Source organism: Oncorhynchus mykiss, chromosome 18 (genome assembly GCF_013265735.2).
Source record: "Oncorhynchus mykiss isolate Arlee chromosome 18, USDA_OmykA_1.1, whole genome shotgun sequence".
Lineage (NCBI taxonomy): Eukaryota > Metazoa > Chordata > Actinopteri > Salmoniformes > Salmonidae > Oncorhynchus > Oncorhynchus mykiss.
Genome location: NC_048582.1, coordinates 26566164 through 26582768, shown reverse-complemented (window position 1 = coordinate 26582768; position 16605 = coordinate 26566164). Strand labels below are relative to the sequence as shown.

General features: G+C 42.9%; 1 protein-coding gene across 7 annotated transcripts in view; it reads left to right on the top strand.

Moving 5' to 3' along the window:
• LOC110495928 (zinc finger E-box-binding homeobox 2) overlaps positions 1-16605 on the top strand; it is a 78576-nt gene that overhangs the window by 9427 nt on the left and 52544 nt on the right. For 4 of the 7 annotated variants that reach the window (XM_036952434.1, XM_036952435.1, XM_036952430.1 and 1 more), the window contains exon 3: positions 13617-13622. The exons of the other annotated variants lie outside the window; for them this stretch is intronic. In XM_036952434.1, the coding sequence (XP_036808329.1) occupies positions 13617-13622 (6 nt within the window). The remainder of the gene's footprint in view (positions 1-13616; positions 13623-16605) is intronic. 7 annotated transcript variants of the gene reach the window in all.

Sequence of the window (16605 nt, the reverse complement as noted above, 5' to 3'; positions counted from 1 at the left end):
TCGCGGGTGTGAAAGATTGAACGATGGAGGAGAAGTGACAGAATTAGAGGTGTTTGCGGCGTCATTCCGCCGTGACTCGTCCTCTAAGCCCCTTCTCTGTCACCGTCCTCTTGTGACTTGACAGTTCATATCCACTCCCCTGTAAGGTGACGTGAACTCAAACACAACTGAAGTTGGAAAAATATTCAGTCGAATGTCTTTCCCTTCTTTCTTTCGTTCATTCCTGTGCTCTCCCCCCCCCCCCCCCCCCCCCCCCCCCCCCCCCTGTGTGTGTGTGTGATGCAGACACAAGGCAAACACTGAAATTGAAACTTCAGTGGACTGGCAAATAATTGCATGCATTTGGACTTTTCATTTATCTGTGTACTTCCTTATCCTTAAGCCCACAATGTTTTATGCATTGGGTGAGAAAAATACATTTTAGGAAAAATATCATGCCTCATTTGACATTTTCTCAAAGTGAAAATGCGAAGTCTTTATTTGGCCCATCCATTCGGTCCCCATCCCGCTGTTTGCACACATCTAGTTGTTTACAATGGCTCGCGTGTGATTTTCAAAATGTTCCACGTGTCAACTCTCCTATTTGCAAGGTACACAGGATATGACTCGCGACAGGTTGCATAGCAGGTGTGAACTCACATTTTTTCGCTTTTCTTAATTAAACAAATTGCAAGTTTAAAGGCACCGCGTTCTGTGTGCATAATCTCATCTCATTTCATTATGGTGTGTTGCGTGTGACTCACAGTCAGCGTAATACACAGCAACTCGGCAGTTCTAGCTAATGCGCCGTCTGTGCTTCAGAACAAGAGAAATACAATAGAAATGACAATGGAAATCTCCCATCCTGCTGATTGTCCTCTTACAATATACATCTGTATTTTGCTCATGAGTGAGTAAGTATAGTACCCACATGCATGCCATTTGTGGCTGCTCCACACCCCCCCCCATAGCCTAAACAGCATGTATTCCGCAAGTTCAATAATGACTGTATTATGGCCTATAGAAATATTGGTGTGCTAATGATAATGACTAAGAGTATAGCTCTCCATACTGCTGTTGGGGATGGGGTGGGGGGCTCTACTAAAAAGCTAAAAAAGCAAGGTAGCAACACTGGAAAATGAAAGGCTCTTTATCCGATCAGATGGCTTTTGATGTGGTTGGTGGTGTATGAATGGCGCCGTGTTTCTCGGTCCACCGTTCGTTATCTGCATGTTCAAAGCTGTCACCTTTATGGGAAAAACAATGCTAAAAGCTGTTCCTCAGTTTCCTGTTTGATCCTCTGAAGTTGGTAGATTTAGTTTTTTTCCCCCCACCAGGTCTGACCACAATGCAAGCATGCACACACACACACGGGCCCGCGCATGCACACACACACGCACGCACGCACGCACACACACACGCACGCACGCACACACACACACACACACACACACACACACACACACACGGGCCCGCGCATGCACACACACACGCACGCACACACACACACACGCACGCACGCACACACACACACACACACACACACACACACACACACACACACACACACACACACACACACACACACACACACGCTTTGATGTATGTTTGATTGTCGGGTGGAAGAGCACTTCTGGCAAGGTCATGGACACATGGGACAATCAATAAGAGATTGTCAGATTAAGGTATCATGACATTTGGAAATGTAGGACTTTTTCACACACATGACTCAATGCGTTCTCCACTGTTATACGATTCCCCTTAATAACACCTAATAGAACATGTTGCCTCATTCCAGCTCATTTCCTTCCATTTGTTTGAATCATGTAGAAGCCAAGTCACCTAGAGAGATTTTCTCCTTTCCTACCTTTGCCCGGTTGGAAATGGAGACGGTTGTGTCTGTCTTGATTAAGGACAAACGGGGTCCATTTTGAATATTATGGAAGGTAACCGTACCACTGTTATTCCTATGCAATTGCAGTTGATTGCTGTGCAGATTCAGTCATTTGTAGCGCTACATTTTTGTCACTTTAAATGCTTTCATCTTATCGTTTGATCAAATGAGCTCTTAACTGAACGTTGCAGCAATAGAGGGAACTGTATGAAATTACATTTCCCCTTGTTATTCAAACATATATTTAACCTTTGGTAAAAAAAGTGAGCCAAGAAGAGAGAAAAAAAAACGCACACCTCCCCCCTTTAAATGTCATCGGTAGTAAGGACACGTGTAACGATAGTGTGTGAACCAGTCTGGCCTTGTAAAAACTCTGAGGTGAATTCTTGTGTTAATAGGTTCTGACTGACGATGGAGCCCCCACTGAACGGCCTGTGTCCCGCCGCTGTCAAACACCAATGTCAAACAAACACCTCCTCAGGTAGCTGGAGGATAATCACACCGACAGGCCTGTCCTCAGCCTTTCTGACACACAGGACCAGAGCCATAGGTTGGAGGCAGGGTCAGGAGAAAAGGGTTCGGGTTGAGGGCTCGGGTATATCGCTGGGAATGGGGTAGGGGTGCACGGCTAAGGTTAGGGTTGGGGCTGGGGTTGGGACTAGTTGCGGCTAAAAAAAGGCCTGGGCGGACTCGGTGCCTAGACGACCGTAGCCTCTACCCGCACTATCACTGACTGTTTACCCTCTGTAAGTCCAGGCTCGACCCCAGCCGTCAGTAATTACTGGCTACTCCCTACTTTCCTACCCAAAGGAAGATTCACTCTTATCACTCCAGAAGTCTTGTTCCAACATTCCTGAGATAAATTATCCATCACTTTGTTATTCTTACTACTCAGGGGTATTAGTATTAGCATGCCCATCAAAGCAGACCTTGTACTTTCCTTCTCTCCACGGCCATATCAGTGGTCGTACATTACTCCTGGGATGTGCCATTGGCAGCAGCATAGTTGAATAATGTACGGGCAGAGTCGTATCGAACTGAGCCGCTGACATCAAAGGGAGTCGGGATGATGAAGTAATGTAAATATATGGCTGCTAACGCGGAAGTTAGGTTAGAGCCACACAGGTACTTAGTCTTGCGAATTAAAGGATTAATCAAATTGCACTTCACGGTCCAGGTACCTGGTTGCATCAGGGCTTTGTTAAGAAAATGTGTAGGAGGAGAAAGTCTCTCAATATTCTGTCTGTTTTCATTCAAATGGCAGGGACATGTGGAGAGGTGGTGAGGTTGAGGGAGAGAGAGTGTGAGTGTGAGAAACAGAGAGGTAGAGAGAGAGAGAGATTTTCCCTGTATGTATTCTAATATTGTATGGGTCTGGGATATTATAGTATCTCAACATGCCGAGTAGGCTACCTTGTAAACTGGCAATCACAGGATCTGTAATGTTATTACTTTTCATAATTAGTTACAGCAACACTCGTTCCATACTGCCGGAAAGGAATATTCCTTAGTAATTAAAGTCATGAAATATTCAGTTATGCCTACCTTTTCAGCAGTCTCGCAAATGAGGAAGCCATTTTTAATGTCCACACTGCCTCTGATTTTATTATAATGGCAGCTTGGCACATCTGCAATTAGTACTTCTACTGACAGTTACCATTTCTGAGGAGCGGTAAGAGGCAGCAAGGGGACACGGGGCGGCGGGGGGAGGGACGCGGAGCCGGGCGCTATTACATGTGCACCAAAAGCCACTCTCTCTCTCTCTCTTTAACCTTGTTGTGTCTTTTTTCTTCCTCTCCGACGCAGAGGTTACCTTTTCCCAACGGTGCAAAATCGACTTGACATAACTGTTCATCAGTTTCAGGATTCTCCCCTGAGGTATTTGCATCAAATCAGCTCAGTCAAGCTTCAAGTTGAAATTGGCAGGCCAGAACCTGACAGCCAGGGTAGGGACCGGGGAAAGAGACAGGGAACTGACAGTGGCAGGGCGGGAGGGGTGAGACAAATCTCTCCCTGGCTTGGCCAGGGTGGAGGAGAGAAGCGAGAGAAAAGGGCCCTGAGCGAGCTAGGTCACAGGGGTAATGGGCGCAAAGTTAGGCGGATGAAGGGATGAGTAGGCCTTTTTCCCCTACCTTTTCCTTCCCTTTTTCTCCTCTGCTTCCAAATCTCTGTGGTAATGGCCATCTTTAGTGATGTCTTTTATTGGGTTTTGGGGGAGGGGGATGGATATGAGGACAAACATTTGTTGCTTGGCTGGAATAGTGACTTGGAAAAATTGGTTTAGTGCAATGGATGATATTGCTGAGGATAAAAACCACTCAGTGAGTGAGTGCAGTGGTGGATATTGAGCGTCAGGCATTCAGAGTTACCCTGTGCATCAGACAAAGTTGTACACTCACACACATGCATGCACAGACACGTGTGCATGTTCAAACACGCGCACGCGCACACACACACACATATACACATACACAAAAAGAGAGAGAACAAATGCAATTGTAGCACCTTGAATCGCCTGAGTTACATAGAAATGGGATGTAGTAGGACACAGATGAGCAGTACCGTTATCTCCTTGAATTACTCTCCTCTATACCCCTTAGAGAAATCGAGATAAGGATTTGTTTGATGAAACTTTTAGTGATTCTTCGCTGCTCCAATTCTGTCTCTGCGACATCACAAAGCAGGACGAAAATTCGACTGTAAAATGTTTAAAATCCCCTAAGGAGCAAGAGTTGAAATCCTCTTAACATATATTCTTATTAAAGTGGAAGTCAAAGATCTAGGTGACTATCATGGTTTCTTGTATGTTCTCTCTTTAAAAAAAAAAAAATATTGCCCATGTACACATGCTTAAAATGTATTTGCCTCTTTAACAGCCATCTAGCCTTGGAGAAGTATGAGAATTTCTCACGTCTTTTTTTTCAATCTCTCTTTCTTGCCCTCTCTCTCCATCTCTCCCCTCTCTCTGTCTCTCAGTCCTCTTCTCTCTCTCTCTCTCTCTCTCTCTCTCTCTCTCTCTCTGTGAGCTTTGCATGTGACAGCCAGGGCCTGACGGGTTGATGGCCGTTCGACAGGCAGCATTGAGTCAAAGTGGTGTGACGGCAGAGTTTTGTTAAGCTGGGAACAAAGGCATGGAGATGCTGGCCTGGTATTGTCTGCGTGCATATGGGCCTTGTCACAGTTCCTCAGGATTTTATGCTCTGTTTACTCCTAGCCATCACCACTAATATTCAGAAAGGGTTTGCCTCTTTTCTCCAAAGATATGATTATATACCAAGTGTTGCTGTGAATCTCTTGAGGTGCTCTTGGAAAGTCAGAAGAGCAGAGACTCATAAACATTCTATTTTTTATTGTTGATGTATGCTCAGAAGCTCTGTGTTTACTGCATAGTATACATGGGTTATTTTCATGACCAGTATTACGGATTTTAGTGTTGTTTTTTGGAATTACACACTGTGCTCGAACTCTCTCGCAAACCAGTTTTCAAAACCCATACAAAAGCAACGAATTATAGTTGCATACACATACTGTACTTGAGCCCACCCCTCTATTTCATACTGAAGTTTTTTTCATAGAGAAGCTTCACTGCACTGCCTGTGGCTGCAGGACTCCTATGCCTCCCCTCCCTTCTCTCCTCCTCTTTATGGTCTCTGCTCAAACTGAAAGCTGTTTGCAGTGAGATTAGTGAAGGGGAGGGGGAGGCAGGCAACTAGGTGGGGGAAGGTAGACAGGGGAAGGGGGAGAAGACGTCCGGTAGCAGACCACGCTAGCCAGGTCAGGGTGAAAGGCCTGTAGGCCCCAAGCCATCAGCCATGCCAGATATCTCCTCTCCCCATCAAATGCGAACAGTAATGCGAACAGTCCTCTGGTCTCTAATGGGTCGGTTGGTTCCACCATTTCAAGCCATGACAGTGTGTGTGTCTGACTCAGGTCAATCTAATTCACCTCTGTGCCAAACACATATAGGTGCATCTCTATATCAGTTGAGTTTGTTAGCCAACGAATGCTTTTAGCGAAAGAAACAACACCATTTTAGGAGGATTTGCAATGTTGATGTCTTTTAGTCTTTATTGTGGCAGTGCTTGTGACGTTAATGTAAAAGCGAGTTCCTGAGAACACAGCCTGTAAAAGTCCTCTAAGACACCCAATGATATTTTCATGAGCCTGTAAAGATTATGAGTCCATTCTTGTAGTACCCATCTGTGCTTTCATTTGCAACTGTCTGCTCATTTGTAAAAGGGGAGGGGGGGGGGGTGACTTTCATTTAGTTAAATAGTTGGATAAGGTCAATGGAGGTAAAGATGTCGTTAAGTTGAGTCTTTTTTTCTTTTTTTCTTGAGAGGACGAGTGTACAGAGATGCCACAATGTGTACAGACAGTAGGTGTTGGGCTTGATACCGTCTAAATACATCAGTAGCAGGGCTGCCTAGCTTCTGCTTGTCAAAATGACGTTTTAGCCCAAACACGTATTGGCAGCAATTACAGGGTTAAAGAAAATTAAACAATCTGTAAACAGATGAACTCAGTCTGTCTGTCCAAATAATTTTTGGGTTGCAAAACAATTACAAAATTACAGTAGATAAAAATTGTTCGCCGCCTGTGTTTATGCAATCAACACAACGAAGAAACAAAACAATTGAATGCGGGAAAATCATCATTCATCTGCATTATAATTGCTTCTTTTTTACATCTACACCGTGGTTAATTAAAATTGTGATTAAATGCGGCTGCGTTGCCTAAGATGTCTTCCCCCCTAAACAGGTGGTACAGAATTTAAAAGTAAAGAGAAAAACGTAATTAGCATTGGAAATTGAGAAATTGCCTGCAAGAATCGGTGTTAATTTCAGTCACTGATGAGGTAATTTATAAAAGGAGCAGCACTGCGAAGACTGTGCAAACCGAGGTTGCCATCCTCCTCCTCTTCCCTGTTCCCAGCATGCAGGTGAAACTGTTTGCAAAACATTGAACCTATTTGCAATTCAGTCTTCGTTAGCATCACTTTAGCAATTCCTCTCAGCTGCTACTGATAAAATAAACACCAGAGACAGGAACATGTGGCATTTGAAAGGTCTTTTCTGTGTATTTCCCAGATAAATCCATCAGAAAAGCAGGGAAGGAATAAGGTAATGTTTGTCATTAGGATAACGGAAGACTTGTCCAGTTTTAAAAACAATGGGTTCTCTCCATTGCCCGGTTCCATCCAACAGTTTCTTAGCAGCACTGCATGTCGGGATGGAACTCTATGGTCAGGTTCCAGAACCACTCGGGATTGGTTTCAGAACTCTATGGTCAGGTTCCAGAACCACTCGGGATTGGTTTCAGAACTCTATGGCCAGGTTCCAGAACCACTCGGGATTGGTTTCAGAACTCTATGGTCAGGTTCCAGAACCACTCGGGATTGGTTTCAGAACTCTATGGTCAGGTTCCAGAACCACTCGGATTGGTTTCATAACTCTATGGTCAGGTTCTTGGCCTCAGTTACGACCTCAGTCCGATTTTCCAGATAAATCCATAGAAGGAGCAGACTACAGGCTAGCTACCGATGGCCTGTACTTCTGAATATGTTGTCTGTTAATTAACTTCATTAATCACTTGACTGGCCTTGTGTGACGTCAGCAGTGGCACGAGAGGGATATACGATGTTACATGACGTTCCCCACAATATCACTTTTTGATGGTGGCGTTTTATCAAAGAGGTTTTGTGATATGACCCAAGTCTGTCAGTCTGGGATAGTGGCAACATTTACTCAAGTATGTGCCTTTAGATCCCCAGCACATCAATCTCTAGGCCTCACAACACACACACACACACACACACACACACACACACACACACACACACACACACACACACACACACACACCTCCCTTCTTTCTCCAACCTCCGGTGCACTCAGCGAGCGAGCCACAACTTTTACAGATATGTGACAAATTGTTGTGCTTTTCCTCATGTTTGACATCCTTGCTGGGATTGTTTGTTGTATTTTTTTGTTTGGCTGCATCCTGAGACCCAAGGTGGCTGCTACTGTACAGCATGTCAAATGTGGTTAACATGCAGCCATTTATCTTTAAAGCCCCTTGCACACAATGGCTGGGGGTGTGCACGGCTGATTGTGAGGAGAGAGCAGTGGGCTTCCGAGTAGAAAGGCAGAAAGTGCTTCCTTTCATATATGCTGCACCGCCTCCCTCCTCTCCCTCCTCACCTCTCTTCTTCACAGAATATCCCTTCATTAATATTTGATTTGATTATTTTCAGAGTCACTCTGCTGAACAGGTCAGGCAGTATCTGACAAGGTATTTCATAGTTTTGTGAACCCTCACCAGACAGATTGTTCAGTGCAAGTGTGGTGTAACTGAGCCGCTTGTTGCCCGCTGGAGTGTGGCAAATAAGATCCAGGACAGATTTTTTTAACTTCAAGAATATAAGATAGCAAAACAGATTTGTAGTGGCTGGAAATAGGGTGGGAGGGAGTGGGCCTAGCCTATCCTATTATGCCTAGCTACCTTGCCTTGCTACAGTACATTACATTTACGTCTACACACCGGGTAATGTAGGTCCAACGTTTTACAACCTCGGATGTTTCCCACCTTTTGTTTTCAATGTGACACAGAGAAGGCGGAATCCCCATAAACATGTTGCAGTTCTGGAGATACCGTATAAGCTATCACTTCACTCTGGGACACCTCGTGTAAGGCGTCTGTAAAATGGACGCAAAGGAATACAGTGTCGTCATTTTTCAAACAATGCTCAAAACAAGGTGATGAAAAGGTAGATGTTAAATGTTTAGAGGGCATAGTGGCACATATTGGAATTGTACAGTGTGATTGAGAGAGAAAAAAAACGATCAGTTTATTGGATGTATTATTTGCTGTGAAATAGATTATTACTTACTTGTTGTGAGCAGATAAAGATGAGACATTATTATTGTGTTCAGTTTTTTTCGTGGCGGGCAGCAAGGCAGGGTAAGCGAGGAGGGGATGTTGAATAGGATGTGTTAAGGTGGGTATGCCTCCTTTACTCATATGTAAAGAGAAAAAGGAGAGAGCTTCTTTCTCCTATTCTCCTAAACCCCGAGGGAGTAACTGTTCTTCAGTGAATAATATACAGTGAGAAAACAATCCCTAAATATCAGGGAAAACCTCTAGTTTGTTTATGTGCGCTTAATGTGAGTCTGTCCGCCTGGGAACCGCCGCAAATGGGAGAAGTATGCGTGGATTTCACAGGTAACGGGATTACGTGGGCACATAATTGATCCATTTGGGGGGGGGGAAATGACAGCGCTCTAAAGAGGGCTAGGCTTTGGAAATGGAGTTTATGAAACAGGCATTCGTAAATTCAAAGGAATCAATACGTCAATTTTATTACGTCTCCAGGCCAGATGGGCTTTAAAGGCACAGTGTCTCCGCTATTTGTATCTTTGTGTCTGTGTCTCTCAGTGTGTCACAAAGGTCCTCAGTGGCCATTTTGTTGTTGATATTTTACTATAGGTTGGGGGGAAGCCAGGTCACCATGGGATCCAATATCCATTGCCGAGCACATTCATCCAGTGAAATATGTTTGTCAACGCAGTTGTTGACTTGTGACTATTGTTCTTAAGAAGAAGCCATTTAGTGAGACTGGCAAGCACAATAAAGTATTTTCAAAGCTTGTTTGCCCATAGTCATCCATTTATAAGGTGAGGAAAGTCGATTAACAGCATTCTGCATTTTCATCACAAAAATATTCACATTTTATTTAAATACAAATGAACAAACAGCATCCCAGCTAGGAGAGATGTAATTACCCAAACCCGCTAAAATGCAAATGAATAATGCAGTAAAGACTGATGCAAACGGAGAGAAATATAAGGCCATAGATGTTTTCTTAACCGGAAATGAGTGGAGAAAAGCGGGCTCCAAAATCTCATCATGTCTAGGATGCTGGCTTAACTCCTCTCATTCCATGCAGGTGGGAGAAAACCAGAGGAAAAATATAGAAAATAAACTAGAGAGAAAAAAAAATTAAAAATAGGCATAATTATGAGCCCTGGTTTTCTTGGCGTTTGTAATGCGCTCCCTCCTCTCTCTCCTCTCTCTCTATCCACCATTATAGTAGTTCATTTTCGCAGTAAAGTAAATAATAAGAAGTTGGTGATGCTTGCCTTTTTAATTCCATTTTCCTCCTTTTTTGTTCTGTTCACTGGCTGACATCTGCTATCAATGCTAAGCAGGTGTTTCTGTGTAAACAGACGTGCCCTGTTTGTGTTGCGCCATCCTCGCTACTGTGCACCCAAATGAGCAACGTGATTAAGAATCCTGTAAATTTTTGAAAGGAAACGGATGGCTGCCCGGCTAGAACATAATTACACCGCTCCGACATCCGCAGCTCAGCCGCCGAACGAAGCCAGAGCCAAAGAACAGCACCAAAATTAATAATATATAATAGCATCTTTCTTGTAATTCATAAATGGAATAAAGTGAAGGGGAGTATCTGCTGATAAGGTTTTTTTGGGTGGAAGGAGGAGGAAGAAGGAGGATGGGGGTAATTTTCTGAGATTGAGTGAAGATTATAGCCTCGGTGATGCGTAACTCAGCCCAGGCGTGTTTAGAAGAGCTTGAAAGACAATTTTTTACTTTTGCCACAGTTCTTTCAGCTCATTTATTTACCAAATGAGGCCTCCAAGAAACGTTCTCTTCGGTTTCATCATTACAGATCTTTATTAGTGCTATTTGATCATCCATGCTACTAAAATGGATGATTTGGCTCTGAGGTTTCAGCTTTCATCCAGTCAACCTTCTGTCTGTAGAGTTATCATGTGATGTAGCCATGGTAATGCACACGGGTTAAATGGCTGCTTTTGTTGTTGTTTTCTCTTTTCATCCAGCCAGAGAGGCTGCATACGTGTCACCATAGAAGCTGAAGCAAAGTGAAACAAGAAAAGCTGTTCACAAAAAAAGAAAGAAAGTGAGGTAGAGGAACGTCCCCCAACAGCTCATGGGATGTTATCTGTCATTTCTTACACTTTGGCTTTTTTTGTATTTCCCATCTCATTGTTGGTCGTGCTCTGTGTTAGCACGTCTTCCAGAGATAAACATCACATTCCCCACAATGCCAACGTCTCTGGGAGAGTGAAAACAGATCACAATCGCAGGTTAATCTATGGAAAAGGACACGAAACTGACAAAACGCTAGAAAATGATATACTTGTGGGGGGTTGAGAATACCAGTTGTTCGAAAGTGGGTAGGGATGGTATAACGTCTTGAAATTCAACTTAATTCCAAATCTACCGTTGATAAAACGGCATGACTGATAGGCCGATGTTCTGGGGACAAGTGCAGTGTGCTCGATTCTTCACGCTGATTTATTTTTCTTGGACTGAGTGAATAAAGGGTGTCTAAAAAATAAAATAAAAACGAATTCTGTCACAGGAGATGTTGCATCCGAAATGTGTTGCAGCGGTTCCTCTGGGCGAGGTTCAAATGGTCAGTTCTCTGGGAGGAGAGGGAAACGAAGATAGCTTGACACACTGACAGATTGAAAACCTTGCAGGGGCAAATGTCCAGTTTTTTCTTTACTCCTCTCCCCATCTCGTTGGAAGCAAAGCTGCACTCCCTTTTACATTCCATGTTCTCCTGATAATACAAGGTAACTACTACGGGTATCATAGATTTAGCATTGCCAATACAAAAGATACCCCAGCAGCATATTTCAAAGGATCCCATTGAAGTGCCCCATTGTAGTACCTTGTATTTGTAACCTATTATCAGTTGGATGCCATATTTATTCACAGTGTGAGTCCAACTTCCACCTCTGGTTAAATACTAACTGACCTTCCGTCTTGGTGAGCGTAATCTCCTGGGTCAGTGGTCAGTGGAAGTGTTGTGGTTGTGGAAAGGTTTGTCTCCCTGTAAACACACTTGTAAGGGAGCCTTCACTTGCTCACTTCTGTTCTTTCCCCTTTAATCAGAGGACTGAGATTACATCCTCCATCCTCCCTTTCGGAAACATGATAATTACACTCCTCTGCGAACACAGAACCCTGTCCTGTCTGACGTTGTTGGCACTCTGAGAGACTGGGAGGGACAGGCCCAGATGCTGACAATTATATTTGAGAAATAAACGTACACTATACACACACACACTGGCTACTTTAGGACCTTTCCCCTTGTCATATCTAGTATGTAACATCTCAAATGTAGTTGCATTAGATTGGGTTTGGCTTTCAACTAATGAGGACATTTGTATATTTGTATAGGCATCGGCGTCACTATATTGCAATATTGCAAATACAGTACAGTTGGATTCACTGAGCTGTGATCTTTTGGTGCTTTCTCAAGAACTGTCCTTACTTAAAGGAGGACCTGTAACTGATCGAATATTTTAAAAATATATAACATATAAGCCCTCTCTTTTGTCCTTGGGGAAGTGAGATTGCTCCTTGTTTACCTCGCCAGCTGCTGTGAGATGATTTGCGCAGGTCGGGGTCACCACAAGCTACTCTGAGGACAATTTGCTGAATCAAGAGGGTGATTGTGTCTGGTGCCAGTCAGTCGCAATTAAGGACAGGATCAGGGGTAGGCGGCAGGCCTCCAGCCCCCCCAAGCCCCTCTGCCTGTCATATCTTATGGTCCCGGCCCTATACAAACCAGCTCACCTGAACATAATCGCCCCAACAGCCAGCGCGATGCAAATGAGCCCTGGGGTTAGCGTGGGAAAAGAAGCAGTGTCGCAGAGACCTAGGTGACCCACTAGGCAGGGGGTCTGCCTCAGGAGAGGCCTTTGTTTCTAGACTGCCCACGTTAAAAATAGTCCCCCTTCTTTAGTCCGGCTGGCCAACGCAATGCAAGCAGGAAGGGAAAAAAAGTTGGTGATATATGGTTTGTTTAACAAAAGGGGGGTGCTGATTTGTGTGTGTGTGTGTGTGTGTGTGTGTGTGTGTGTGTGTTGTGTGCTGATTTGTGTGTGTGTGTGTTGGTTGGGTGGGCCTGTGGATGGACAGAGGGGAGAATATTGCCTCGGGTTTAGGCTGTTTCTTTTCAGATGATATTTAGTGTAAGAATCACACTGGGACCTAAGATCAGAAATAAGTCCTTGATCTCCTTTTCTGTCTCAGTATATCCAATAGTGACTGCCAAGCCAGATTGAGGACATTTGGAAGAAATGAGAGACTGTGAAATGTGAACACTAGGCTGTAAACAGGGACTAGGTTAAGGTTAAATGCAAATTAAACAGGAGTACCAGATAGCAGTAATTAACATGTTACTGACAGTATATATATGTGCTGTGGACCAGAGGGAGTTATGAAGAGATGGTATTGTCTGCATTTACCCATTAAATCAATCTATAGGACAACAGATGACTATATTACATCAAATAGTGTCTATGACAACAACAACAACAAAAACTCACACTTACTATTAAGGAATAATATCAGCAATTACTCTCACTTTCTCATTTGACAAAGCTAAGAGGTCATTGTCAAGAATTAGCTAAATGTACAATGTCTGTTTAGACCTGTATGGTATCATCGCCTATCATGACCTTACTACATAACCTACAATGACTGTCTCTTGTCGTGTGCCTTTCTGTAGCACAATAGTCAGTACAATGTGGTGTAGCGTAATTTTTTCCCTTATTTCTAAAGGAAAGAGTTCCGTATTTTTGTCTCAATTAACATGACTTATGACACTAAATTAATCAATGTTTTTTTTCTTCTTTTTTTCTCTGTGCTGTCCAATTTGCTGTGGGGTGCGTTCGTCAAGAAGCAGGTAAGCACTGTGAAAATGGTTTATGTTGTAACTGTACTTTGTGAAACAAACAGAAGGTAAACTGTCCACTTTTGTGAACTTCATTTCATGCAATGAAAGTGTGCATGATTTTTGTTTTGTTTTTAAGAAACATAATTTCTGAGAACATATACACCCCTAGATATTTGAACATGACGTGCATCCACATAGAAAACAAATATATCTCACAATGCCATCTTTAAGAAAAATGAATGATTGTGTGGAAGAGCATTACACAGCTATATGCTGTATTCTCCTTTGTGTGGTTGTGTGTACTGTATGTGGTTAGAAACATCTTGTCTGAAGAACTGTTCTTTACAAGGCAGCGTATTACAATATCCCTCTCTCTATACAATACACCCTCGCTGACGCACTAATGCTCTTCTACCTTAATGATTATTTATTGGCAGTTTCTTCTTCTGGCCTTATTCTCTCCCCCATTTCTTGCTCTCCTCTCCCTGCCCCTTTATCACCATTCTAAATCATTTCTACAAATAAGGAGCTTTTCCCAGCATGCACAGAGCTCTCAGCTTCCACTCATCAAACTTTAATCAAAGCCGCATTTTAGTTTTTGAATAAAGCACACTTAAAAAATTTAGATGCAAATTATTTTGCATTATTCATGCTCCTGCACGTCCTTGTAGATTTAAACATTTCCGAGGCCACCTTGATTCAAGTAATTACCTAGGCTACGGCTCCCTCCGTCATGAATAAGGTATTTCCTACAAGCAAAGTATGCGCCTGATGAGCTTTTAAAGTGGCTTTACACCAAACTTGTGTATTGCTTCTTGTGCATGAGTGACTCGAACATGCATCGCAATCCGTCTCAGGTGGGGAATACTGGCAGGGCAGCCATGAGTGACAGCAAGGAGCGGGGAGTCTCAGAGAGCTGAAGCCGGGGCCTCTTCTTTCTCTAGCTCCCCTCCACCACTCCCCCCACCTCTCTCTCTCTCTCTCTCTCTCTCTCTCTAGTCCCCCTCTCTCTCTTTTTCTCCCTCAAGTCTCTGCCCTCAGCCCTCTGCATCTTTATCCATTTCACTCTGAAGGCTCCCAAAGTGTTTTTAGATCTTACAGTCTTAATACCTATCTTTAAGCCAGCGGCTTTGGATCTCTCTCTGACATACAGTGGGGAAACTAGCAGCTTTCTCTGATTTACCTGAGAGCTAGAAAAGATCCTCAGAAATAATACAGGACTTTGTTGGGCAAACCCTATGTATCTGAGTCTATTTGTATTGCCTTTCGGACAAAAGATAGCAGAAAGCCATTTGAACCAGCATCCTTAGAAAAGGAAAAAAGGAGTGACACTATTCATATGAATTCCTCTAAAGTCATTTCGTAACTAGGTTGTAAGGGGATATGAATGTATCTGACTTAGGTATTGACTGGTACCTGTAAGTATTGACAACTGAGATCAATTCTAATTTGCCTTCCAAATTCTTTTAAATTAAGATGTCGGATTCCGTGTCGAGTCGTTTGTCCGAAACACCTGAAAGACGTACTAAAGCCGTTGTACCAAATATAAGATTGCACACATTCTCCCATATACATTATGCAGTAGTCCTGCTAAAAGCATTGAGACATTTATAGATATATAAAAACGAGGAAATTAAAAGCAAGCACCATTAGTCCTAGAAGAACTCGAAATCTGTAAAAACAGTAAAACCGCAAAACCTTAAAAACATTTGTTTGTTTGCCAAGATGGTGAAACAACACAGGATCACGTTTCACAGAAAAGAGTTCCTCTGGCTTCTGGAAGGAAAATAAAGTAGTTGACACTGTGACTCGATCATCTTTACTACCCAGCAGAATAATTAATATTTAAACATTCTAATAATGTAGCTTGCCTTTGCCTTGCATGCACTTTTAAGCAAAGCAACAATATTTTTCACCTGGGGTAACACAACGATTTCTCTTCCTGCTGAGTGCAATTTCCCTTTCTAATGTTTTGTGGCGCTTCCAACTACCATCATGCATCTGGGTTATTCATCCCCCAACACACTTCTGTGATTTTGTATTATTTTTCCACGACAAAAATGTATTCATGGAGATAAATATATTGAAATGAATTTTCCTGTCCATGAGAAAGAAGCTGTTCAGACCTGCTTTTCTGACTGCAGAGTATTCCCTAGACAACCAAGTAATGATTCATAAAAATCTAACATGTTATGAGAAGTAATGTTGAGAAACACATAAGCAGGGGAGTTTTGCTTATTTGAATATCTCAAATAAAGCACTGAATAATGCTGACATTAGCCAATATATATATTTACATTACAAGTACGTTCTTAATGTAGAAGGTCAAGTCTTAGGAATTTGGTACCTGGCTCTCTTACACGTTGTCTTCCTTTACTTGCTTTCACCTTGTTCTCATTCCAAAATAGTTGGACTACTTCCTGAGCAGTCTCTCAAAACTCACCAGTCTCAAGCAAACATAAATCCTGCAGTAATTACCAAACATGTAGGTGTCTCCCAAAACTCACCAGTCTCAAGCAAACAGAAATCCTGCAGTAATTACCAAACATCTAGGTGTCTCTCAAGCTCTCTGGAGAAAACACAAAACAAATGTCATAAAAGAAAATTAGCCAGTTGAATGTATTCCTGCAGGAGCACTAGGCAAACACTATGAACAGCTCGTCAGTGTAGGTGTGTGTAAGTGTGTGTGTGTGTGCTGTCATACAAAATGCATTACAGATGCCTTCAGGTTTTGTAATTGATCATGAAAATGAATTGCGGAATTGCTGAGTCTGAATTGAACGTCATAAATAAGAGTTATGTGTTTAGCCTGGTCCCCTTTTGGTTGATGTGTATCCATGTAGCTTAGCAAGCACTGGGAGGGGGGGGGGGCAGAAAAGGGGTGAGAGGCTCAAGAAGTACAACACACCTTGTCTACGCTCACTGAAGCAGTAGACTCTCTTTGAAAAAAAGACTGCTGTTTATGAGTACATCAAACAGGGAAAACTTTAAG